A 26,973-nucleotide genomic window follows, 5' to 3' on the forward strand; every position below is an offset into this window, starting at 1 on the left:
AAGGAATGAATGGATATGTGGGACGAGATCTAAGGTTGTGGAATAATTTGGCAATTTAGGAATAGAAATAAATTGAAATTTGAATTTTAAAAATAACGTTATATGTGCAAAATATAAAATATGGTTGACATGCTTGCAATATTATATTTCTAAATTGCCATCCATTATAAATTCCCTTTTATTTTAACAACTAAAAGTTAAAATCTAATGGGTTAGTCTCTTTTGAGAATCATTTTGTTTTTATTTTATTTTTCTCAACATGACTTTTATCTAGTTATTGTTTTCTTGATTTAATTATTACCTACCTTTTAAAAAAGTTATAAAAATTCTATCTAAAATTTGAAGAAAAAAATCGTTGGTAAAAAACTTGATTTAAAATTCAAATGTTTTGATTAGAAATGAAAAATCTTATCAATAACAAAAACGTTATCAAAGAATAGTTAAACAAAGCATAACCATTCGATTTAAATGTGTTCTAAGTCTAATTTGATATGTAAAATAAGTAAATTAATCTGAAAAAGCAAAGAAGAAGAAATTTATCCTACTTTTTTTTGTAATAAATCAAATGGCACATTAATATATGAACACAATGTTTTTGTCATCTTATTTTCCTTTTCTAAAATGGCATAATTTTACTATGTTATTGAGCTATAATATTTTTGTAGAATAAAAATTACTCTCTTAAACATTTTGACGAAAATATTGAAATCTAAATTTAAGTAAATGTCAACGAAAAAATTGAAAAAATGAAAATGTCCAAGAGATATTTCTAACCAAAAAAAAAAAAAAGAAATTATAGAAAAACAAACCGTTTTTTTTAAAAAAAAAAGGTTAAAAAAATAAATAAACATTTTTCACTTGTAAATAAGTAAAAATGCTTATTATTAATATTATATTCATTTCCATTTCTTTTATTAATGAAAAATATCAATTTATATCCTGAAGGGGATGGAATCTTGATGAAAGCGTGTGATCGCATTTTTCGATTTCTTTAAGAATTAAAAATACAAAAACTATAAGAAAAGGTTAAGCATCATACATTTATCTATCCACAAATGTAGCAAAATCTTCTCCTAGGACTAGTAGTCTTCTCGTGATAGTCTTCCTTTTCCGCGAGATCTTCTCTTACTATGACTCTGGCAATGATTCGACTTGCGGGAACCAGATCTTGAAAGAATAGTGAGAATGGGAAGAAGAATTTTCTTAGAACTTTTCTAAGAAAATTGGGAAAAAGATTAAAGTGATGTTTTAGAGTAATCATAGACATTATTCTTGTAAAGAGTGTTGAAGGCTCGCAATGGCCCTATTTATAGAACTAGTTACTCATAATTGATAACCTTTGCAAGATTTATAATTTAGATATTTAATAATATCTAAATAAATATCTGTCTAAATAATATCTCATATAAATCGTTTAAAATGTTTAATCATATTTATATATTTATCTATTCCAGAATCTTTATTTTGAATCTCATCCAAATTAAACAATTAATTATTTGAATTCAGTTAAAATTAATTAATTAATTATTCAATTTATTTAATTCAAATCTTATTTAAATTAAACAACTTAATTATATATATTTCATCCAAATAATTAATTATTTGAATCATATTCAAATAAATTAATTCTCCCGTTATCTATTTAATCCAAAGCTTACACAAATTAAATAATTTATTTATTTATATGAATTTCATGTAAATAAATAATTAATTATTTGAATCATATTCAAAATAAATTAATCTCCATATTACAAGTTATAATTTGAATCTCATTCAAACAAAGTCTATAACAAATCATGTAATTAATTGTATCCAATATAATTAATATTTTTCATCATAAATTTGAACCTTTCAAATTTCTCTTTCAACATAGTTGATCCTTGTTGGTTCGTGGTGAGCTAGTAAGGAGAACTTATGCACCTACAAATTATAAGTTATTCAAGGTTAACTTTAATTAAATTAACCTTAATTCATTAACCATAGGGCAAACCACCATAGACCTATAGTTGAACTCTTATGCACTATAGGACAAGTTGTATCCATGGATATAACCAATATAAATAAGTTGATTCTTCACGAGTTGTTCATAATTACAGTTGGATTAAAATGTCCTTTCACCCACATAATTACCTCTTTTCCTTTAAGTATCACTGATCTCTCTAATCAACAATTTGTTTATTGTCCAACCATAAACTAAGTCTATCGGGCCAATGAGAGAGTGGAGCTCATTGTTCAAGACTCAATATCAGCACTTAAGGGAACTAGTTATACTTACCTTATGTAGAAAAGAGTGAATTCTATCTTGTGAAGTTATGTTCCTAGCTCCCCATTTAGTTATGCTCCCAAAATGGTAGGCTTATTAAGTCAGCAACTTGGACCACTCTCACTCATGTAAATCAAATGATTGATGACAAAAGTTCATAAATCACTCAGGATTAAGATTGAGTCGCACATGATCATCCTATGAAATATTAATCTCATCAATTAACAGATTAACAAAGAGAGAGTAAATATTTTGCGATTTAGTCTAATACAAACACTTTATATAGGATACCTTCATTCACATGTTCCCATATGAAAGGTTTGGATCAAACCATTTGTAACTATTACAAAGTGGACTGAATCCAAAATGTTACCAAGATAAGGTGCCAAACTTTATCCATATATTATAGACCTTTAGATTATTTCTTGAACATAATTCACTCGTATGTCAACTACATACATATTCAAGACTTCATGTAATAACCTTGGATTTTTTTTCCGGTTAATGGAATTCAATATTACATATTAATTATTAAATTAATCAACTAATAAAGTGCAATGCTTAAGGGCATAAATCCCAACAATGCTGTAATTTGCTCCATAGAGAATTTTCCTTGAACTTTAGGAATCGTAACAACTTAAATCATGAACTAATAGTTGTATCTAATTAAATCCTGAACTTTTGTAAGTATATCAATTTATACCCTTCATTACTTCAATTTAAAAAAATTTGTGTGAGACTTATAACTGATATTAATTGAACCCCTCAAAGTTTGTAAATAAATCAATTAAACTCTTAATCTATAATTTTTTTTTTGAAAACCGTCAATGTATTTACTTTAATCGTGTATTTTGTAAAATCTATTTTTGAAAAAGTTTGAGAATTAATGCATGGATCTTCAAAGGTAATTATTATGAATGTCATAAATTGATTGAGTAATGAATATTTAAGAGTTTAATTAATTCAAATTATAAGTTTCACTCAATATTGGTCAAACAAAATCCAGAAGAATATGTAAATCGATATAGTTATAAAAGTTTAGGGTTTAAATTGATATAATTATTAGGTAGGATTTTAATTGTTATACCTCTGAATATTATATTTAAATTTGACATAAAGTATATAAAGTTATCTCTTTTCATCCCAAATTCTCATCCTCACTTTTTTTAGACAACTAGCTTTTAGAAAAGAAAAAGAAAAAGAAAAAGGAAATTTTCATCCTTTTGTCACAATCTCATAATATTCATCTTAGTGCATGCCTTTCATGTTAAAGGATGAAAGGTGAGCAAGTGCACCTTTAAAGAGTCCTTAACCATGGGAAGAAATAATAAAATTCTCCCACCATAATCTTAGGAGCTGCCACAACATTTTATTTTTTTTTTTTTTTCTTTTGAAGAAACTCAAAGCATGCTCAAGTATTATTGTTATTGTTATTATTATATCTTTTTATTTTTGAATTTTCATATCTTTGTTTTTACATTTGTAACTCTTACTTCTATTTTTCCCTCTTTTTTCAATGAAAATTTGAGAATTTATAAAATGTTCAATAAAGATGAAGATAAAAAGAAATCTAAAAATTATGGGATAAAAAACAACTAAATTAAAGTTGAATTAATTAAATCCATATAAAATGATGTATATATGTTGAAACAGGTGACATTGAAGATGTTGGAAGGTAGAAGAAATACAATCATTGTTGCTTCCCTTGTTGTTTCTTTGGTTCTAAGCCTTGCTTTTGGATCTCCCCTGTTGGATACTGATGAGGGTGAGCATGTTTATGTTTACTTAAGTATTGATTAGTTACTTTTTCTTGTAATATAGGACATTTAATTCCTAGCAATTTCATTATTTTTTTTTTAATTAATTTTACATGTTTTCTCCTAATTTATTTACAAAATGGTGGTAAAGAAACACTTATAAGAGCATGAGAATAATTTTTATATGGTTAAACTGATTTTTTTTCATGTTCAAAAGCACTTTTGTCTGAACATATTTATTCCTTTTTTAAAAAATATATATATAAAAAAATGAAGCATGTATTTAATTATTTAAAATCAATTTCATTTTTGGCTTTATCATTTAAGACACACTTTACCGTCAATCAAAATTGATTTTGAATGATTCCATGTCATGTTTGAGGGGTCAAAAATATTTTCAAAATAACAAAAGTGATTTAATTAAATAATTTTCAAAATTGCTTTCAAACATTCTCTTGACTTCTCAATTATTGGCCAAAATCTCTCTCTTTTAAACTAAATCTTTAAATTTCAAAATTTGACTTAGATTTTGGAAACATCTATAAAAATTAGATAACAAAACAATGAAACTCATATAAGGAAGTAGTGCTTTGCTTATAAGCTTATTTTTTTTAGGAAAAAAAAAAAACAAATAATTCACTCTCTACTTGATGACTATTTTATTTTAATTTTTTCAAAAATTAAACTTATAATTTAGTACCTACTTTTATCTAAGTTTTTCTTGCATTAATACCTTTAGCAGTATTTAAAAAATAAGAACAACTTACTCAAAAAATTGTGAGGATACAAACTTAATTTTTTTTTTTTTTTAAAAAAAATACTGAATGAAATCTTGTCTAGACCTAATAATTTATTTTAAATGTGATTGTATTCAAATTTATCTTAAAAATAAGTAAACTTAACTAAATGACATATTGCACCTAATGTTTTTTTACCTGTTTCTCTTTTACCAAAATGATATATTTTTATTATGTCATTAAGTACTAACTTGAGATTACACAGAGGAATATATAAAGCATGTGCTAGCAACAATCGGAAAGAGAAATTGGAGTACTTATAGAGATTTATGCCAGTCTGCGAGGGTCAGTTGTGATTGCACATATGAAAACAATACTATCTGCCACATTACCTATATGTATGTTATCTCTCACTTCTCTCGACATAGGACCAACATATATACACATACATACATATATATTCTTTTCACTAGTGAGTCAATTTTCATTTGAAGTTGTCGAATTCATCAACTTATACATTCGATTTAAATTTAGAGGTGCACACTTGAACAAATTAAGGGAAAAAAAAAAAAAAAAAGTCCAACCCAATAACAATGAAAAGTATGAAATAGTCTTAAAAAACGTGCAACCAAAATTTTAAGATTTTTGAAATCTACACGTTACTAAGATATTGATACATATCACTAATATACTTAATAAATTTCATTATTGATACATCATTTGCATAAGGTATTATACATATCGCAATGACAAACTAATAGGGTATGTCTCACTTCTGACAAAGTACCATATACATACATTCATATCTTTTTTTTTTTTTTTTTTGCTAATAAGTTGATGTTTACTTGAGGTGGTTAGGGTTCATCAAATTACACATTAGATTTAATTTAGTGCACTTACAAGAATGAAAAAAAAAAAAATGTAGCATTGCAAATAGAGTATCATTGTTAATTGCAAGTCTAGCAAAACTAGAAAGAAATAAATTAATTATCAATGCATCATTAATATAGAGTATCATCCTTATTTTAGGTTGGATTGAGTTAGGTTGAAGGTATTTTTGGACCAATCCGAAAATTCGGATTGATTGAGTTGGTAACCCAAATGACCCGAATAAAATCTCTAACCCCAACCTAATCCAACCCTTAAAATTTGGATTGGATTGGATTAGGTTGTCGAATTATAACTTATTTTTCTTTATAATTAAAAATATGTAAATTTATATACAACACATGACTAATAACTAAAATCTCATAAAATTCAAATTCTAAATACTAAATATATATGATATTTATTGCAAACTTTAAACAGAGACAAATAGCATAATAATTTTAAAAGAAAAATATTAAAAATTCACAAATTAATCAATACAAAACAATCAAACTTTAAACAAAATGAAATTTCAGCTTGAGTTGGGTCAACCCAAATTTTTTTTAATCAACTCACGATCCAACCCAACCCAACAAAATTAGAATAATTTTAACCCAACACAACCCAAGAATAAAACTAACATAACCCAACTCTTACATTTTAGGTTGGGTAGTCCAAATTATTCTGGTTGTCGTGTTATTTGAACACCCTTATTACATATCAAATTTAGGCAATATTGATGTTAATTTTGCATCAAGACTTTATTCTGTATGAGATAATATAAGATTTGGATAACTTTTTTTTTTTTAATACATTTTTGATGCATTTAATGTATTTTTGTATGATATATTTTCATAGATAGAAAAAATGTCAAATCATTTACAGAAATAGCAAAAAAATACTGATAGATACTGATAAACTTCTATCAGCATCAATGATAAAAACGGATAGAAATGATAAAAACGGATAGAAATCTATTATTGATAGAGGCTGATAAAAGTCTATCCATGATAGAAATTGATAGAAGTGTAAAATGATTAAGTTTAGCTATTTTGTTTAAATAGTTTCTCTTATTTTTCTAATTTTTGAAAATTCTCCTTTTTTTTTTAATATCATACATCTAAATTATATTTAAATAATAAGGAAAAAAACAATTTTTGTAAATAAGAAATAGAAATGATTACCAAATTCATTCATTCCTATTTTTAGTTGTTAAAAAAAAAAAAAAATAGAAAACAAAGAAACAAGAAAGTCCCCAACTGCAGGTTCTGAAATATTTATTTGGGAAATGTAGATATCTGTCATCGGAGGGTTTGGAAGGGATGCTTCCATCTCAGTTGATGTCTAGACTGCCCTACCTTCAGTACCTGTCAGTTTTCTCTTTCAATCTTCAATGGATTTTTTATTTTGTCTGTCTCATCACCCTCCATTTTTACTTCTTTTCCTTTTTCTTCTAATTCAGTGATCTCTCTGATAACAATTTAAGCGGCGAAATCCCTCCGGAATGGGGCAACTCCACCAAGCTTGTCTCTCTGTAATCTCTCACTTTCTGCCATATAAATAGGAATCTACCCTGTGTAAATTCGTAATTTGGAGAAGAAATGACCAAAAGCCTCCGAGTAAAATAGAGGAATGTCATTAGATTAAATATTATCACCTTATTTTACCTTATATTGATTTTTTGTTTTATTCTAATATCGTAGCTACCTGAATGGAAATCAGTTGACAGGTCTCATTCCAAAACAGATTGGAAACATCACCACTCTTGAAATATTGTAAGTTTTCCGATATGGAGGTTGATTTTTCGTCTCTAGGTTTTGGGTCTAATTTTTATTTAATTTCTAGGTATCGAAATATTAAACATTTAGTTTTCAAGTTTTGAGTTTGGTTTCAATTTAGTTCTTAGATTTCAAAATGTTACCATTTTACGCTTGACATTTGAGTTTTGTTTTAATTTGGTCCATATGTTTCAAATTTTACTCTCTTAATAACTTCGATTATTCACTAAATACTAATTTTTTTATCTTTAGTGTTGATTTATGTTAATAAATTAGAAATGATTAAAATAATTAATTAATTAAGTTTCACTATTTTTTTATTAGTTTTAAAATCGAAATTAAAATTTAACTTCACAAATATTTTTAATTAATTAACATAAATTGACATCAATGATTGAAAGTGAGTATTTAATAAAAAAATTGAAATTAAAAATATAAAATCTTGAAGCTTAGAGACCAGATTGAAACAAAATACAAATCTCAAAGATAAAATTATAACATTTTGAAATTTAGAGACTAAATTGAAACAAAACTCAAAATTTAATGTCAAAATGTGTAACATTTTAAAACCTAGAAACTTAATAGAAAGTTCCCTTATTTTTTAATTTTGAATAAGGTTTTTGAAATAAATTAAATTAAGTTTGGTAAATATTTATTTATACGCGTAGATACTTGCAACAAAATAAGCTACAAGGAAGCTTACCTGCGACACTTGGAGATTTGGTGAACCTGACAACATTGTAAGACCATTTGATTTTATCTTTGTTTTAGTTTCTTTTCCTCTTAATTAATATTGTGTTATCTATTTTGATTAAACCCATTTAGTAAACTCCATTTTTTTCATTTCACCTTCATCTCTCTTTTTCTTCTCCATTTTTTTTTTTACTATTTTGTTGTTTCGAGTTTTCGAACTTATTTTCAATTTTAACAATTTTTTTTTTTAAATTTTCAATTAAACTTTTAATCTTAATGTTGATAGTACAAGCTCTATGCCAATTGAACTATACTTTTATTGGTATAGTAGCTTTTTTCCTTACACTTTCTTGATGTGAACAACATTTTATCTAACATTTTGGATTTTTTTTCTTGCATTTTCTCATTACAAGAAAATTACAACACTTTATTTTCAATAAGTTGGAATTTTTTTCTCACATCTAATTCTTGTGCAAAAAAATTCTATCCTCAATTGTTTACGTGATTGAATTTTCTCCATTATTTGATTAACCTATCCATTCCACTAAGATCAAAAAAATATAAATTCAAATTCGTCTCTGTATCCTTTTTCACTTTTTCTCGTGCACAAAAAATTTTAGTAAGAAAGTGCAAAAAAAAAATAAAAATAAAATAATAATAATAATAATAATAATTTACACAAATTAAAAAATTTGTGGAATTTTTCGCACAGCTTCTCGCTACGAGAAAATGCAAGAAAACTTACACAAATTCAAAATTATCGCATTTGGTTTCTAAATAAAATTAGGCGAGTTTTTACAATGGCTAAAAAATTGATTTTTCTTAAGCTTGTAAAACATTTCCCACCTTCTCTTTGGGAGAAGATTGTGAGAATATTTATATCAACAATTTTTTAAGCTTTTGAAAAAAAATTTGCACCTTCTCTTTGCAGGATTTTTTTTCCAACTAATTTTTTAAGCTTTCGATTTATTTATTTTTGCACCTTCTAGTTGTGCGAAAATATCTATCAACCAATTTTTTAAGTTTTCGGATTTTTTTTCTTCACATATCTTCTCGTTGCAAGAAATAGTTTCACTTTAATTTTCAATGTTTGCTAGCATATGAAAGAAAAAATGGATCATTCAAACCCCATTTAGTAACCATTTCATTTTTTTTGTTTTAAAAAGTTATATTTTAGATTTTTGACGAGCTATTTTAGGTTTTCTGTTTTGAAAAAAATAAAAACCATACATGTATTGATTACCATTTTGGTTTTTTATTTTAAAAAAAAACAAAAAACATGCTTGGTAATTATTTTTTTGTTGTCTGTTTGTTAAAATTGAAATAAAAATATGTTAATCATTTTTTAAAAAAATAATAAATTAAGTTTGATGACTTATTTAGTTTTATTTTATTTTATTTTTTATAAAAATAGAATTAAACTATTCTTACAATAACTTTTCATCTGAAATACATACTTATAAAATTATATCTTTATTTTTAATTTATGTGTTTTTTTAGATCCATATAAATAAAAACATTATCAATATTTTATACGCATAGATTCATCACAAATAAAATGAAGAAAATTAATAAACATAAACATATAGTCAAAATGTTAGAAAATAGGTTCATTTGGAATGCAATAATGAAAATAATTAATCTAAACCTAATGAATTTACATTGTATACTTAAGACAATTTTGTTTATTCTATGGTACTCACAACATGTAATGAATAATTATTTCTTAAGGATAAGACAAATTACTAACATGTGAATGAACACTTTAATTACATGATTCGACAAACTTATAATTTGTAAATAATTTTTATATAAAAGAGATGAGAATTGGAGTAATAATCCTTATGTTTGTATGTATTTTTAGACCGATAAGAAAATCACATATTTAAAAACTATTAGCATTTTTTTAAGAAAATATACACTCTTCCTTAAGATCGTGTCTACAAAAAACACACAGAGTTTTGGTTTTCTAAATTTTAAAATAATAATAATAATAATAATAATAATAGTAATAATAATATTTGTTAGAAAAAAAACGTAGAGGACAAATATGAAAAATGAGATATATATTCTATTCAACTAATCATGCCTTTATATAGGTTTACAAACATAACCATAGGAATGTCAATGGTTTAAAGCTATAAATGTTATCAAATGCTCATAATTCACATAACTCCTATAACTCAAAAATCACTATTGCTTACAAAAAACTAAAAGTACAAAACCCAAAAATCACACTAAATGTCACAAATAAAGTTTAATAATAACAAACATTTCAACAATATTAGTGACCGTAGTAGTAACAACAATTAAATTTTTTTATATTTTTCAACCAAACTTTGAATTTTGAAATAGTTTTGAAAAAATATTTAAATTATTCTTGTTAAAAAAAATAAAATGAAAATTGATATGGAATTGACATGTATAACAAGAAAATGTTTTGAAAATTATTTTCCATTTAGTTTCATATAATAGCATTTTCTAAGATTTGAAGCCAAAATCTCAGGAGACAAAAACAATTGTTACTTATTATATATTTTAATAACCACTATACCACAAAGAAAATCTGAACAAATGTCCAAACTTATTGTTAACCCTAGTAAAAAATAAAGTATAAAAAACAAATTATATATATATATATATAGATAGATTCGGAGGATGTGAAAAGTGTCATTGAATGAAATTAGTCACCAAACAAACTTTTTTTTTTTTTTTTTTAAAAAAAAAAATAAAATAAAAACAAAAAATAAAAAACAAATTGGTTACCAAACATATATCTTGAATTTTGTTAGTTTTTTAGATATATTTCTTATATATTTTTGTCCAAGAAAAAAAAATACAATATTTAATTTTCAATGTGCTGTAATATTTAATTATACTCATGAATTAATTTGGAAAATGTTATTTTGCATGCATAGGAACTTAGAAGTCAATCATCTATCAGGAAGTTTACCTACAACACTTGAAAATTTGGTGAAGCTGGAAACATTGTAAGGCCATTTAATTTTATCTTCTTAATTTAATTAATCTGGAATCTTCTTGGTTTTTCCTTTTTCTCTGTTCCAATTGCAAACATATTATTATTATTATTAAGATATCTTGGCTCGAATAACTTTACTGGAAAGCTGCCGGCATCTCTAGGAAAGCTAACCTCATTGACCTCAATGTGAGCAAATTTAAAACGTTTTTAATTAGTGTCCATATTAGTTCCAATACTTATCTGTATTGACATTTTTCTCTCTTTTTTGTTTGTATTGCAACATTAATGCAGTAAAATCAGTGACAATAACTTTGAAGGAGAAATACCAACTTTCATTGAGAATTGGACAAATGTTGTGAGCATGTGAGAGATTCTATACTTTCTCACTTATTTAAATTTCACCATTATTATGCATAACCGAAGTATTTTTTTTTTTTATTGCAACAGAGAGGCTCTAGCAAGTGGATTGAGTGGTCCTATTCCTTCTCAAATTGCTCGTTTGACCAAATTAACCGACCTGTTCGTAAGCACTTTTGATTTCGTGGTTCTTTTATTTCATAAAGAAAAAAGAAACATAGGGGATGAAAGAAAGTTGAGTTTTGTTTTTTCCTTTTCATACACATGCAGAAGAATCAGTGACTTGAAGGGGAGTTCAAATTTTCCACCTCTTCAGTATTTGAACGAAATCGAATATCTGTAAGTGTCTCTATATCTCTTAATAACATGTTATTAATATAGCACCTGAACCAATTAATTTTGTTTTTGGTTGATTGCAGAATATTAAGAAGTTGCAATATCACTGGGTTGTTTCCCGACTCCTTAATTGGTTCATTCATGTACAGCAACAACCTCATTTATATGTCCACGTTCCCCCGCTTGAAAACTTTGTTAGTATCACTTCAGTAATTGGCCTATAATTTAACTATATGAATACTTTTTCGATCATGCATGCATACTATATTAATTAAGTACAAGTTTTTTTTTCCCATCAATACGTGATAGAAACTAAAAAAGAGGTAATCTATCACACAATCGTTCTTGTTATGCACAATGTTACAACAATACAAACAACTTAGAAAAAATACAAAACCTAAAACAATAACTGAACACAGAGGTAAGCTTAGTGTAGCTCAGAGGAGCCTAGGAGAGAGTTCAAGAGAATCCATGAGAGAGCCTAAGAGAGCTTAGAGAGAGCTCAATGGGACTTGTGAGGTAAGCTTAAAGGAACCTAAGAGAGCTCAGAGGAGTCTAAGCCTAGAAGCGAGCTTAGAATAGTATGAGTCGAACTTAAAAGGAACCTAAGAGAGTTCAAAGGAGCCTAAGCCTATAAGAGAGTTTAAGAAAGTATGGGTTGAATTTAGAGGTGCCTAAGAGAGCTCAAAGAAGCCTAAACCTATAAGAGAGCTTAGGAGAGTATGAGATTGAGCTTAGAGAAGTCTAACCCTAGAGGAAGGCTTAGGAGAGTTGAGCTCAAGCTTAGAAGAGCTCACAGAAGCCTAAGTCTAAAAGAAAGCTTAGGAGAGTCGAGCTTGGTTGAGCGATTGTGGCTAAAGTCGCGCATATTCATAACGGGCAAGTCTTTAATAAGATGTTGAGAATTTAACTGATGCATTAGTTACAATAATCGCTCAAATATTTAACTCGACGGTTTCAAGCATTAAAAAGGAGCATTATGACCCTCAACATCGGTTACATTTTACTTCCATATAAAAATGATCAAGACCATTAATTGAAGGTATGTAAAATATCCCTGCTATTTTTCTATTTGTCTAATTATTTAGAAACATAAAACGGCTTGAACGTCAGAGTATGTGTGATTAGACACCACACCGATGTTTATTTACTTTTTTCTTGCAGGCATTCGGACGAATCTCTCCGAAAAAAAAAAAAAAAAAGTTCACGGTTAATGATTTTTTGGCATCGATATTTCGGAGAAATATTTAGTTTTCTCTTATTTTTCGAAAGAGGACCTAATGATGGGTAAATATAATACAAGAGATATTCTAACAAATGGAACGAAACATTTAATAAAAAAAATTAAAATAACTAAGGCAACCATCCTATACAAAAATCTACAACAAGCATTACAAGAAACATCCTCCTGTCAACGGCTATTACAAATACAACCTGAGAGACAAAAGGTACAAAACCCTTAAACAAAAATGGTCAACACAGAAACTCTAACAGAAGTGGTTGATAAACTGTTGTGTTGCCTAGAATCTCTTATATTTTCATTTTGAAATTTGTAGTAATTATCAAATTCTCATAGTAGCAAACACACTTTGTTGGTTGCATGCTACCATTCATTAAGTTAAATTACATTACCTTACCATTTGATTCAAATATTTTGCAGAGACCTCAGCTTTAACCAAATAAGTGGCCACATTCCTTCCAACTTTATGTATCTTAGAAGAGTAGAGAACATGTAAGAAACTTTAATTATAATCTTGTGGGAAGCTAAACAACTCAATTTGACAATCTCTACCAATGATTAATGAAATTCATATTATTAATTATCTTGTAGTCCTACGGGAAACTTATGTCCAATAATATAAATTAATGGGGTAACAGTATAGATTACTGATTACAGATTAATATGAAATATTAAAAGTGATTCACTTCAATGTTCTTTATATATATATTGTAAATATCTTTTATTTTTTATTATTAACAAGTAGAGTTGTTATTTGTTAATCAAAGCTGGCTTCTTGTTTATTTTTATACATACATACATACATACATTTATAATTAATTTCATATGTTGTTCTAATTGTCTAGTGAAGGGAAAATTCTCCATACCAATATTTTTACAACTTAATTTGGTTTAACAATAATAGTTGAAATTATAGAAACACATGGCTTGATGGAAAAATGTTGGAATGCTATGCAATAAATTGAATTCTAACACTGCTTACTGGGAATAAAAGGCCTTTTGTCTTCTATATTCTTTTTAATTATTTAAAGCACAATTTCTTTTTAAATTTTAAAGGATTAATTGTGTCAGTCAAAATCTCCCTCTAGAGTGCAGCCCCAACTCAGTATTAATGAAATAGTTTATGTTGAGAAGTAGTATCATAATATAGAACACTCCCTAATGTGCAGGAATGTCGACAATCATATTGACTTGTGCTAATATTTACATGTTTAGATTTTTAACTGGAAACTTACTAAATGGTCCAGTGCCTAATTGGATGCTAGAGGAAGGAAACAACATGTAAGTTTCTTTTTAGAAAATTTACCCTAGGATTAGTTTCTTCCATATGTTATATTGTTCTTGAATTTAATTATCATATACGTCTTTCAACAGTGATCTCTCTTACAATAATTTTGATCATCCACTATCTTATAGCTGTCAATCAGGAAATACGTAAGAGTGCCATTATTTTTTTTATTTTTTTATTTTTTTTAACCATATTGTCATTTATATTGATATACTTTTTAAGAATATGATCGTTTCTCATGCAGGAACTTGTTTGCAAGCTCGAGAACAAAAAATAATTCGTAAGTCTTAGATATTTCTTGGGTGTAAACATGTAATTGATTTGATGCTATTTCACTTAAATAAATAGACACTGCATTAACTAACCGACATCTTGTTGTATTATCAGTAAACTTGTTTCTTGTCTCGACAACAAATCTTGTTCTGACAGTAAGTCAAAATTCTATTTGCGCAATTTCTTTGTTCTTTTAAAATTTCATAAGTGGCAAAAAAAAAAAACAAATCAAGAGATCATGTCACAAAAGGAGCAATTGTATTGTTATTTTGTAAAATTAATAAATATGTTGATACTGTTTGCAGATTTGTATGGTCTCCATATAAATTGCGGTGGAAAAGAATTAATCATTAATGCTACTAAGTTTGAAGGAGATGAAGATTCAGGCAAGGCAGCAGTGTTTGTCTCAAGTAAAACAAATTGGGGATTCAGTAATACTGGTCTATTTTCGGATGATACTAGGTGTCCAGCTGACTATACTCATAGGAATAATCGTACCAATGGTCTATATGAGACTGCTCGAGTTTCCCCAGTATCTCTTACATATTATGCGTATTGTCTTGTAAATGGAAACTACAACATAAGCCTCCATTTTGCAGAAATTGTAAATACAAATGATACAATTGTTGGCCGTTCTGGAAGACGCATTTTTAATGTTTACGTTCAGGTAAACTATGACCTTTTGTTATCCACTTGGTAGACATATCTTCTCTCAAAATGTATTTACTTCTTCAATATTCAAGCATAAAAATTTTGTCATTACTAGCTCAAAAGTCCCTTAATTCATATCTAACATTGCAGGGGAAGCTAGTGCTGGAGGATTTTAATATCGTAAATGCTGCAGGAGGTGTGCTCAAACCTATCATAAAACCATTCCAAGTTGCTATTACTAATAATACTATAGAGATTCGATTCTACTGGGCTGGAAAGGGGACATATTCCCTTGAGAGTGGAGCCTATGGCCCTCTGATATCAGCCATTTCGATCGAGTACGGTAGGTTGATTCTTATCATAGTCATTCCAACCTTAAGACGTTTTAAGAGATAATATCATATATTTTGTATTTCTAGTCTCATGCTTCATATGACTGGATGCTAGTTCATCTCTTGTTCATCATTTTATTTTACTATAAATTTATGTAATTATTATCTGTCTTCAATTGAAGCCGACTTTGTGCCTCCATCAAAAGCTCGAAAACTCTTACCAGTAGGTGCAATACTTGGAATTGTGGCTGCAGTTGCCTTTAATATTGTTTCAATCCTTGGAATTCTATGGTGGCAAGGTTGCCTTGGACGGAGAAGCAGACTTAGTCAAGGTAATTTAATGGATGTAAATTTCATTGGTTAACTTGTGGGCATTGTGTTATAAACTTTTTATTCTTTCATTTACACACGCTTCTTATGCAGATCTCGAAGGTCTAGATTTACAAACTGGTTCATTCACGTTAAGACAAATCAAAGCTGCCACAAATAATTTTGACGTTTCTAATAAGATTGGAGAAGGTGGTTTTGGTCCTGTTTATAAGGTGTTTTCACAATTCAACACAATATCAATCTCTTCCTTGTGATATTTGTATGGTTCTGATGTGAAGTTCTTCTGTGAGAATGTAGGGTTTTCTCTTGGATGGCACTATAATTGCAGTGAAACAACTTTCGTCCAAGTCAAAGCAAGGAACCCACGAGTTTGTGAATGAGATAGGCTTGATATCTGCTTTGAATCACCCACATCTAGTTAAGCTTTATGGATGTTGTACTGAAGAAAAACAACTTTTGCTAGTATATGAATACATGGAAAATAATAGTCTTGCTCAGGCTATGTTTGGTAAGTTTTTTATTATGTGCTTAAAAATTATGAACGAATTTTGTGAGTATTGACCAAATTAATTAACGTTTTATGAATTGAAGGACCGAAAGAAAGTCGATTGATATTAGACTGGCCAATAAGGCAGAAAATTTGTATTGGTGTAGCCAAAGGCTTGGCTTATCTTCATGAGGAATCAAGATTGAAGATTGTTCACAGAGATATCAAAGCGACTAATGTATTGTTAGATAAAAATCTCAACCCCAAGATTTCAGATTTTGGTCTTGCCAAGCTTGACGAAGAAGGAAATACCCACATAAGCACACGAATTGCTGGAACTTTGTGAGTAATTTTGAATAAACTGTTATTTTTTGCCAAAATTGATCCAGCTAGCTTTTGAATCTTTGAATTCTTCTATAAATACAATCTCAAATTAGTTATGTCTAATATCTCGATTTTGCAGTGGTTATATTGCGCCAGAGTACGCAATGCGAGGTTACTTAACTGATAAAGCAGACGTTTACAGTTTTGGCATTGTGGCCTTGGAAATAGTTAGTGGAAGGAGCAATACTACTTATCGATCAAAGGACGACTGCTTTTATCTGCTTGATTGGGTAACTTAACTTTCATTCTTAGGGGCATTTAGTTTTTTTTTTTTTTTTTTTTAATTACATTTTATCCGGTTATGTCGATTGTAATCTTACCGGTATTCTTGTTACTACTTTGGTTAATAAATAACCATTTATGCAAATTACTATGGTTTCAGGCACTTGAATTAAAAGAAAAAGAGAGTTTAATGGAGCTAGTTGATCCAAGGTTAGGGTCCGATTTCAACCAGAGAGAGGCAATGATCATGATAAATATTGCTCTGCATTGCACCAATGTTATTCCAACAGAAAGGCCTAGCATGTCTTTAGTGGTGGGAATGTTGGAAGGCAAGGTTGCTGTGGAGGAGTTGGCTTCACATCCAAAGGAGTCAAGAGCAAAGATGAGTGCAATGTGGACCATTTTGGAACAGAGTTTGAAACGAATTGACAATCAGAACCAAGAAGAGATTATCTCTATGGACATCTCAAATGCCAATTATTCTTCAACATCAACGAGCAAAAATGTATTATGAGTTTGATTTTGTGACTCTTGAAACTACTTCTACAACTGCTTGTAAAGCCTTAAATGATATGTTGTGATCATCTCTAGATTTTGATTTTCTATTATATGCACAATTTACATATCTTCCTTCCAAATATAATGTAAACTATTTATTTCTATTGAGATGACTCTTTTCTTATTAATTACACCAAATTCGACAATCAAAATTTCATTAAGTTTTGTGTGCTAACAGATTTAGATCTTGGATTTTCTTTATTTTCACCGATATCCATTGGCAAAGTAGAGATTCTGAAGAGTGAGAATGATATATATTTTGAAGACTTTAATATAATACCAATAATATATATTTCATTTTAAATAAGATCGTTATATACTATCAAACAACAATTAAGATAAACAGCTACAAATTAAGTCCTTGGACCACATGCATTTAAAAGTTAAGGGATCAAATCATCCGCTTACCATATAAAATATTAGACAATATCATAATTATTATATGGGTATTAAAAGTTCTGGTTCGAATCATAAACAAAATTTATTATGTACAAGGTCTCGTAGTCGTAAAACTACTAATTGTAAATTTATTTATTATATACACATAAATATATTGTATTTGTGGCAATAAATTAATCAATTGAAATAGAGAATATAAACAAACTGAAGATACATATTAGATTGGAAGCAGATTGCATATCAAACTTAACTATTGTAGATAGGCAACTAGGGGCCATATATCATTTTGATACAGCTTAATTTCCCTTTTCAAAAACTCCGAGAGATGGGTTTTACACATCTTGGCCCTTGTGTTGGGTTGGGTGGTTTTAAATATCAAATCCAAAATTATGTTTGGTTTAACTATTATCAATATCTTGAGGTTGTAATCACAACTTCATGGATTACAATTGTATGGATTATCAGTGACCTCTGTTTCAGAACTAGGTGGAAGCCAATTGGAGGAAATCGAATTCCATAGCTCAGCTTCTCTCTTTAACAGAGGTCTTCTGGGGAAGAAATTCCAATTAGAATCATTGTCAGAAAGATTAGAATTAGATGAAATAGCATAAAGGCGAGGATCCTGCGTGCAGAGAGTACCATTGGCGTTCCAATGTGATGCAAAAACAGTGTATTCGATGACCCATTTGATGTTGCCCAGCATAGCCGCTTGGAATTTAGAAAGGACCTTTTGCACTGACGAATTTGCATCAACAAACTGCTTATCTATAAAAGAATAAATTCCTGAATTTATGTCTAAATCTCGTAGCCAAAACAAATTATTCATAAATAAATAAAGTGTTTATGTTACAATTCCCCCACTTGTAGTTACTAAAGAGTGCACGTGTTTAACAAAGGCAGCCACTTGTCAGGCAAGAGTAGGAAATTGCATGCATTAGGAGAAGAAAACAACCTCTTTAACAATTCTGAAACTAGAAAGAGAGAAAGGGAAAGAAAGACGGGAGAAGATGATGAAGAACCAAGTAGCAACCCACTGTTAGTGGTTCCGAAGAAATCGTGATTCAGTTAGTTTAATTTATAACTAACTTTATCTTGTAACGGTCTGTTGTTGGTATGTGTTATAACTACCACTGATCATAAAACAAATAAAAGTTTTACATGATTTCTATTTTTTTTGTAAACAAGATAAGTTGTACGCAATCTTTAAGTGAAAAGAACGTGAATCTTTTCGTGGACATAGGCATATTGGCTGAACAATGTAATCATATGTATTTCCTCTTCTTCTCTTTATCTTCTTCTTTCGTTCGACATCAATCTTTCTGCAAATCACGAAAACACAATCTTGTTATCGAATTGTATCAAATTCCAGAGTATCGAGTTGAATCGTGTATCAAATTTCTTCTATCGAGTTAGAGGTTTTCTTCTTCGAGTTACTTCGGGTAAAGATTAAGACTCATCGAGTAGAGTCGAGTATCGATCAAAAAGAAATGTTCACAGTGTGGGTAGGTAAGTCCTGTTAAGAAAGAAATGTTCACAGTTAACTCATGTAGCTCAATTAGAGCGAAGGATGACTTGTTAGACGGGAAAAATAGCTAGACGACACTAAAGCCAAAGACGGGATTTTAGAAGAGTTTAAAGGAGTTTAGTAGTGGGATAACCTCCCTTTTTAGATGAGGGTTTGTGCAATGATCCAGTGGGGAACGAAGGAGTTCCAAATATTGTAACTAGCAAGTACTTATATAGAACCAACATGTTTATGGTTGTTGAATCCTGGTGTTATGCGAGAAGCCAGGATTATTTGAGTGGTGAGCCTAGTCACAACTAAAAAAAACAAAATTATTTGAGTGGTGGAGCTTTTTATTGAAGAGAGAATAAAGTATGGACACTAATACCCAATCTTCTATTGATTTCTTTCCCAAACTTGTCTTGAGAAATATTACAATATCACTATATATAATCTCACAAAGTGTCTTCTTAAATTTCTTCAATAAATCACTAATAAAAGTAAATGAAGAAGATTACAATAATCAAGACAGAATTTCAAAAGTTGCAGTAATTCTTGACTCTTCGTTACTCAAACTGCCATAACTTTCCATAGAAATCACCAAACGACTTGAGACTTGAACCATCAGAAAGTACACATCCGGGCATCATAATCCATAGGTCGCATATTTAATTTAGACATCGTTTGACCTTCCAAATGCCTGCTAAAAACCGCCTAAAAACATGACAATTTGAGTTTAATACTCAACCTAACATTCTCATGAACAACATTCAACACTTTCTCATCTTTCTTAATTCTTATGCTTGTGGTTTCTTGGGCCGACTATAGCAGTAGCTGGAATAACCCTACTGTGGTCAGGTTGTTAATGTCGGTCCTTTTCTCACAGTTTTTATCTTCCTCAGATAATGATGGTTCTTTGATAGATGTGTCGCCACCAGAAAATCCTTCCATTGGAATAGGATTCTGGTTTGGTTAGTGTAACTCGAATTGTTGAGGGGATATTGCCACATTTTTTATGGACCAATACTGTTTCGAAATTGGTTGAATTCGTCAAATTTAGTCGTCGCGTCTCTGTTGAATGTACCATGAATACGTGGGTCGTCTCGACTGACCAGCCATTTCCCGGTGGTTTATGTTACAGTATGTACCATGAAACAGTCTTATCTTCTATAGCTAATGTTAATGGTTGCTGGTATGAACCCAGTATCGTTGCTTATGATTTTGATCATCGCTTCAACCAGATTCGACTTTCTCCAAGTGCTTCGTGCAATCTTCTACAAAGCCTCCATGAGCATCTCTGATTTGGACCAACGTGTCCATAATCCAAGCATGTAATGGAACACCGCGAAAGCTTGTCCACCTCCATAACTAAGAGTGAAGCAAGGCGAGACATGGGCGAGACATGCAAAGTAGACTCCATTTTTTTGAAAACATAATAACGACCAACAGTAACCCAGTCATGATCGCCGAAAATGATGGAGTTAGCATGCAATTAATGGAAGCAAACAGAATCATTAAACACTCTAACTCATCAATTTTGGCAAAGAAAAAAGCATGCTCATAAAATAACAAAGAGGGTTTAAACTTATACCTTTGAAGACCTTCTTCAATCCACGAAATTAGTTTGAATATTTACTACAAAAGGATGTAGACTACCACTTGATCTTTCTTACTAAGCTCTTGGATCTTAGATTGAGTTGTGAAACTCAAAATGAGTTGAATTTAGGGAGGAAATTTAGGGGAGAATTTATTTTTTGCAGGAACTTGAAGAACTCTTCTTCGATCTCTTTTCTTAGAAAAAATCTAGTTTGCATGAATGTTTTCTCAACTCAATCTTATGAGTTTTGTCCAAGAAACTCATGCACTGAGATTACCTAGCCTTAAGACAGCTTCTCCTTCTCCAATTTAGTGGAGTTGAGTGGAAGATCAAGGTGTTCATTAAGTGGGAAAATCCCACTTTTAGTGGATTTCTCCAAAATCCATATTTCTCTTTAATTTTGAAATTCATTTCAAAATTAAAATCATATTTCAGTTTTAATTCTTTTAATTAAATTAAAATTTTATTAATTTTACAAAAATTAAGTTAATTAATTAATTTTTCAAATAAAATTAATAATGAATTAAATAATTTAATTAATTCTATTAATTTAATATCAAATATTAAATTAATTAAACATCAATTCTACTACCATGAATTTCTATCCATGAAATTAATATTTAAATCAAATTTAAATATTGTTCAATTGTTCAATTTTGTTTAATTAAACAAGTAATTATATCACATATAATTACTAATTCCCTTAATTTGAATTTTGAACGTTTCAAATTAAACCAATCATTTTATTCTAAGGTTTATTCCGTTTATGAGCTAGTAGGGGAACCTAATGGACCTACAAATCAAGGACCCCAACAATCCGAGATTAACTGGTTAAACTCTTTAAACCAAAATTGACCACCATTCGTTAATTCCAGGTCACTCCATTAGAGCTCAGAAGTTACACTCCCCTCAATGTAGATATATTGTGTCTACTAGATATAACCATAATTAGTAAGTTAACCATTCACAGGTTGTTTATAATAACGACTGGGTCAATAGCTGTTTTACTATCCCACTAATCTTCTAATGAACAATTGGTTTATGATCCAATCATCAAGAAGGAATCCCTCTCAGGCCAATGAGAGGGTGGGGCCCTTTGTTCAAGACTCGGAGTCAACACTTAAGGGAACAACCTCTCTACTATGCCTAAAAAGTGAGTAGATGTAAATTTCATCTTGCACCCTATGTCCCCAGCTATCTATCCGAAGTGAAATAGGAGGCTTATTGAGCCGACGCTGTTGAGTCAACCCTCACCTATGAAAATCTAAGGATAATCTCAAATAAACAAGAGTTCATAGTTAGTTCAGGATTAAGGTCAAGTTACCTAGGTCATCGTTTTGAAATAGTCAATCTTAAATAGTAAACAACGTTATAAAGTAAGAGTGACTTATTTCTCGATACGGTCTTATGCAAACTCATTGCATAAGATGCCCCTACTCGGATATCTCCACATGAACGATTCAGGATCACATCGTCTGTACTAAATACAAAGTAGGTCACATCCAATAGTGTTACCAGAATAAGATACCCAACCTTATTTATATACTATAGACCGTTTTGGCTATTTACTTGAACTTTATCCATCTTTATGTCTCCACATAAAATTTGAGAATTCAAATAATAGCCATGAATCTTTAGTTTATCGGATTTAGTCTTTACAAGTGCAATTTACATATTCAACAACAACTATATTAAATAAACTTCAATAACATATTTATTGCATATAGAATATGTTTAATAGTACAAACTGTGGGTTTTAGGACATACAACCCAACAAACTCCCACTTGAGTGGATTTAAATATATACAAATTTATACAATGTTGAGTAACGAGAGAATAAATACAATAAACTAAGGCATCAGATATCCAGTATTTCTCCCACTTGTCCTAGTTCTGTCTATTTCGTAGTCCTATTCCTACTAGGTGACCCCCGAACACTTTAACTAGAAGAGCCTTTGTAGATGGATCAACTAAGTTATCTTTTAAGGTTATATGTGTGACGATCACATTTCTTCGGTGTACGATCTCCCAGATGAGATGATATTTACGCTCAATGTGCTTTTCTCACTCATGGCTTCTAGGTGTTTTAGAATTTGTAACTGCTCCATTGTTGTCACAATAGAGGGTGATGGGTTGATGCATATTTGGAACTACTTCCAAATCAGTTAAGAAATTTCTAAGCCATACTACTTCTTTGGTTGCTTCTCATGTAGCTACATACTCAGCTTCCATGGTAAAGTCAGCAATACAACTTTGCTTGATATTTCTCCATACTAGTGCTCCTTCATTGAGAGTGAATATTAATCCTGAAGTTGATTTATTAGAATCCACATGGTCTAAAAATCATAATCAGTGTGTTCTATAAGGATCAGATCCTTAGCACCATACATAAGCATATAGTTCATTGTTCTCCGAAGAAGCTTGAGGATGTTTTAAATGGCAGTCCAATGATCATATCCAGGATTGGACTAAAATTTGCTAATGATTCCAATTGCATAGCGTATGTCGGGACGTGTACACAACATGACATACATTAAACTCCCAACTGTTGATGCATATGGAATTTCTTTCATAACCTCAACCTCTTGAGATGTCTTAGTGATGGAACCTTTGAAGGTCCTCGAGCAGAAGTGTGGAGATCGATCCAAAAATTTATTTTCACATAATTAAAATTACAAAGTACAAATGTTATGCATAATCATAAATTTACAGCATGCAAACAAAAAAGAAATGAGAGAATTATGGTGAGAGAGCTAACCCTTGAAGAACGGTCTTCTTTGTGTATCCTCTTCTCCAAAAATCACAAACTCGAAACTCCACAATGGATACCACCACTTGATTACCTTAGTATTTTTTGGGTGAGAATTCAAGAATTTTGTGGGCTCTGGCTAATTTGGAAAAGAGAATTTTTTAGAGAGATAAGAGGAAATGATGGGATTCAGATTTTCTCATAATGTTTCTATGGAACTGTAATCTCTTTGTGAAACCACACCAGGAAGAAGAAGAAGCACCCATTTTCCCTTGACCCACTAGCACGTATTAGAGAGAAAAGAGGGGGGAGAGAGTTACATCTCCCTCCCAAAATGATTTTTAAAATAAATTAAATTTATTTATTTTTATAAATCAATTTAATATATAATCATATTATAACTACCTTGTCATATAATATATATTAAACTATTTGTTATATCAAATATAACACATAACCTATAGTTTCTATTCTCTCACCAATGACATTTAATATAAATCTCATTTATATTAAAATTAATTATATGAATCAAATTCACATAATTAATATTTGAATCATATTCAAATATTGATTTCCTCTCAAATAAACTTTATATTATAATGTATCAAATACATTATAGTAATTATATGATATATAATTAGATTAAATTAATCATATCACATATAATGAATTCTCTCAATTAATTTAAACAATTAAAAAATCCTACAAATTAATTCTCATTAATTCTCGTTGAGCTACAGAAGGGACCTCATGGACTTGTAGCTTGAAACTCCGATGGTATGTGAATAATTAATTAAACTCCTTTAATTAAATTAGTTTAATTAATTATTCACCATTCATTAACTGTCGAACACTCCACAAAAAAACGACTGCTACACTATTTGCACTACAAATATATTTCTATGTCCATTGGATATAATTAGTCAACAGTACAATGACCTTTCACAAATTGCTTGTAAGTACAGTCGAGCTAAAATTATCGTTTTGCCACTGTAATTACATCTAACTCTTTAAGTGCCACTATTTCTCTAATGAACAATAAATCATAGCCAAACTATGACCAAATCACTCTCGAGCAGAGAGAGTGTGGTGTCACATTGTTCAAGCCCTAGAATCATCCCTAAAAGGAGCAATTTATCAACTTTTCTCGACGTTAAAGGAAGGAGTGAATTCCTTCTTATGTAGCTGTGTTACCAGCTCCCTAATCAGACTTATTGATTTAGCGATCTGGCCACTCTCACCCATACAAATCAAAGAACCGCCTTTATAGACAGAAGTTTACAACTTACTCAGGATTTAGGTCATATTACCTATGGTCATCCTGGTGAAATGTATGTTCTATTATGAACGGCGTTATATAATGAGACTAGTCATTTCGTTGTACGGTCTTATACAAACTCCTTTGTATAGAATATCCCTGCTCACATGTCTCTCCACATGAATGATCAGGATCAGATTATTTGCAGCACTTTACAACAATTGTAACATCTAAAAAATGAGCCATACTCGCAGTGTCACCAAGATAAGGTATCCAACCTTATCCATCCACTACAGACTATTTAGGTTATCACTTAAACATGATCCACCCGTATGTCTCTACATACATGTTTAAGCTACAAGATAACATTGGATGTTAGTTTATTGGTTTATGGGTATAATGCAACTAAATGTCAAATAAAACATCATATATTTTATTAGATAAATAAGATGTTTATACAATACAATTACAAATTATAGGATCCTACGAGATTTAGGGCATCAACTCCAACAATTAGGAGACTGTTCTTTAGACAAATGAATTTCTTGCCTGAAAGATAATATACCTTTCTTGGGATTTTGTATTTTATATTTAGACAATATATTTTCTATATAAGATGCCTAAGATAATGCTAGTGTTTTGTTCTTGCGGTTCCGAACTATTTGGATCCCAAGAACATATTGCGCTTCTCCAAAATCCTTCATTTAGAATTTCGTGGCTAGCCATCTCTTGAAGTCAACTAGAAAATCTACTTCATTCCAATGAGTAGAATATTTTCAACATATAGAACCAGAAAAGCTATAGTTTTGTTGACAATTTTCTTGTAAACACAAGGTTCGTCTGATAGAGTAGACTAACATGTAGTGGAACAAATCAGAATCAATAAGCACTCTAATTACACTTATTTTGAGTTCAAAAACATGCATTAAAACAAAAATTCAGAGAAAGGGTTTCAAGAACTACAATCTTTGATGAATCTCAGCAATACCAGCTTCTTTCTACGAATTGGATCTTCGAAACAATAGAAGACTACCACATAGACCTTGTCTACTATTCTCTAACTTGAATTAAGAGGTGGAATCTCTGAATTTGAGCTGGATTTAGTGAGTTCAAGAGATGTTTTGAGCTTGAGAGTTTTTTCAGAATTTTCAGAAGAATTGAGTTTTTCATCCCATTAAACTAAAAATGAACATTTTATATATTCAATTCAAGTAAGCACTTAGCATTAATGCAATTTGACACTTCAAATTGCATTAATGTTAATGCTTAGGTGTTCAATTTAGTGGATTAATCCAACAAAAGTTAGATTAATCCACTATCAATTATTTTTAATAAAATCAATTTTTTCACACAAGAATTAAATGAAATTTCATTTTCATACAAACAATTTTAATTAAATTCAATTATGAATTTCAATTTTGAAAAATGATTTATTTAAATAATAATTTAATATCAAATATTAAATTAATTAAACACCTAATTAATAAATGAATCCTATTCATGTAATTCAATATTTAAATCAATATTTAAATATACTAATTTCTCCAATTTTCGTTTAATTTGACTAAATTAAACATTTCAATTATATCGAATACAATTGATCAAACCCTAAATTGAATTTGAACATTTCAAATTCAAAAACCTCAATTTTGATTTGAATAATTCATATCCTCTAAATTCACTAATTCAAGATAAATTTTACGAGTTAGTAGAGGAACCTTATATACCTATAGATTATGAGCTCCAACGATTTGAGATTAATTGGCTAAACTCTTTAGACCGAATTAATCAATATTCGTTAACTACCAAGACATACCACTATAGCTTGACAGTTGCACTTTCCTCACTGTAGATATATTTCTGTCAATTTTTAACCATAATTAGTAAGTCGATCTTTCATAGGTTGTTCGTATTTACAGCTAGGTTAAAATTA

At 29.6% G+C, this 26,973-nt stretch overlaps 1 protein-coding gene across 5 annotated transcripts; it reads left to right on the forward strand.

The window, feature by feature from the left end:
* The first annotated feature begins 3,547 nt into the window (after nucleotides 1-3,547).
* Nucleotides 3,548-17,679, forward strand: LOC120085880 (probable leucine-rich repeat receptor-like serine/threonine-protein kinase At3g14840). 5 transcript variants are annotated; one of them, XM_039042134.1, is made up of 26 exons: nucleotides 3,548-3,678; nucleotides 3,917-4,028; nucleotides 5,023-5,155; nucleotides 6,919-6,993; nucleotides 7,087-7,158; nucleotides 7,328-7,399; nucleotides 8,071-8,142; nucleotides 11,014-11,085; nucleotides 11,190-11,261; nucleotides 11,367-11,438; nucleotides 11,523-11,594; nucleotides 11,703-11,771; nucleotides 11,852-11,962; nucleotides 13,429-13,500; nucleotides 14,224-14,289; nucleotides 14,383-14,442; nucleotides 14,541-14,576; nucleotides 14,684-14,724; nucleotides 14,875-15,236; nucleotides 15,371-15,563; nucleotides 15,735-15,884; nucleotides 15,976-16,094; nucleotides 16,180-16,390; nucleotides 16,474-16,711; nucleotides 16,833-16,983; nucleotides 17,136-17,679. In XM_039042134.1, the coding sequence occupies exons 2-26, from the start codon at nucleotides 3,929-3,931 to the stop codon at nucleotides 17,487-17,489; spliced, it is 3,045 nt and encodes a 1,014-aa protein (XP_038898062.1). In that variant the 5' UTR covers nucleotides 3,548-3,678; nucleotides 3,917-3,928; the 3' UTR covers nucleotides 17,490-17,679. The 5 variants fall into 5 exon arrangements, with proteins under 5 accessions (XP_038898062.1, XP_038898061.1, XP_038898063.1 ...); XM_039042133.1 differs by lacking the exon at nucleotides 3,548-3,678 and having other exon boundaries at nucleotides 3,697-4,028; XM_039042135.1 differs by lacking the exon at nucleotides 3,548-3,678 and having other exon boundaries at nucleotides 3,697-4,028; nucleotides 11,852-11,911.
* Nucleotides 17,680-26,973: the final 9,294 nt, after the last annotated feature.

Source organism: Benincasa hispida, chromosome 9, assembly GCF_009727055.1.
Source record: "Benincasa hispida cultivar B227 chromosome 9, ASM972705v1, whole genome shotgun sequence".
Lineage (NCBI taxonomy): Eukaryota > Viridiplantae > Streptophyta > Magnoliopsida > Cucurbitales > Cucurbitaceae > Benincasa > Benincasa hispida.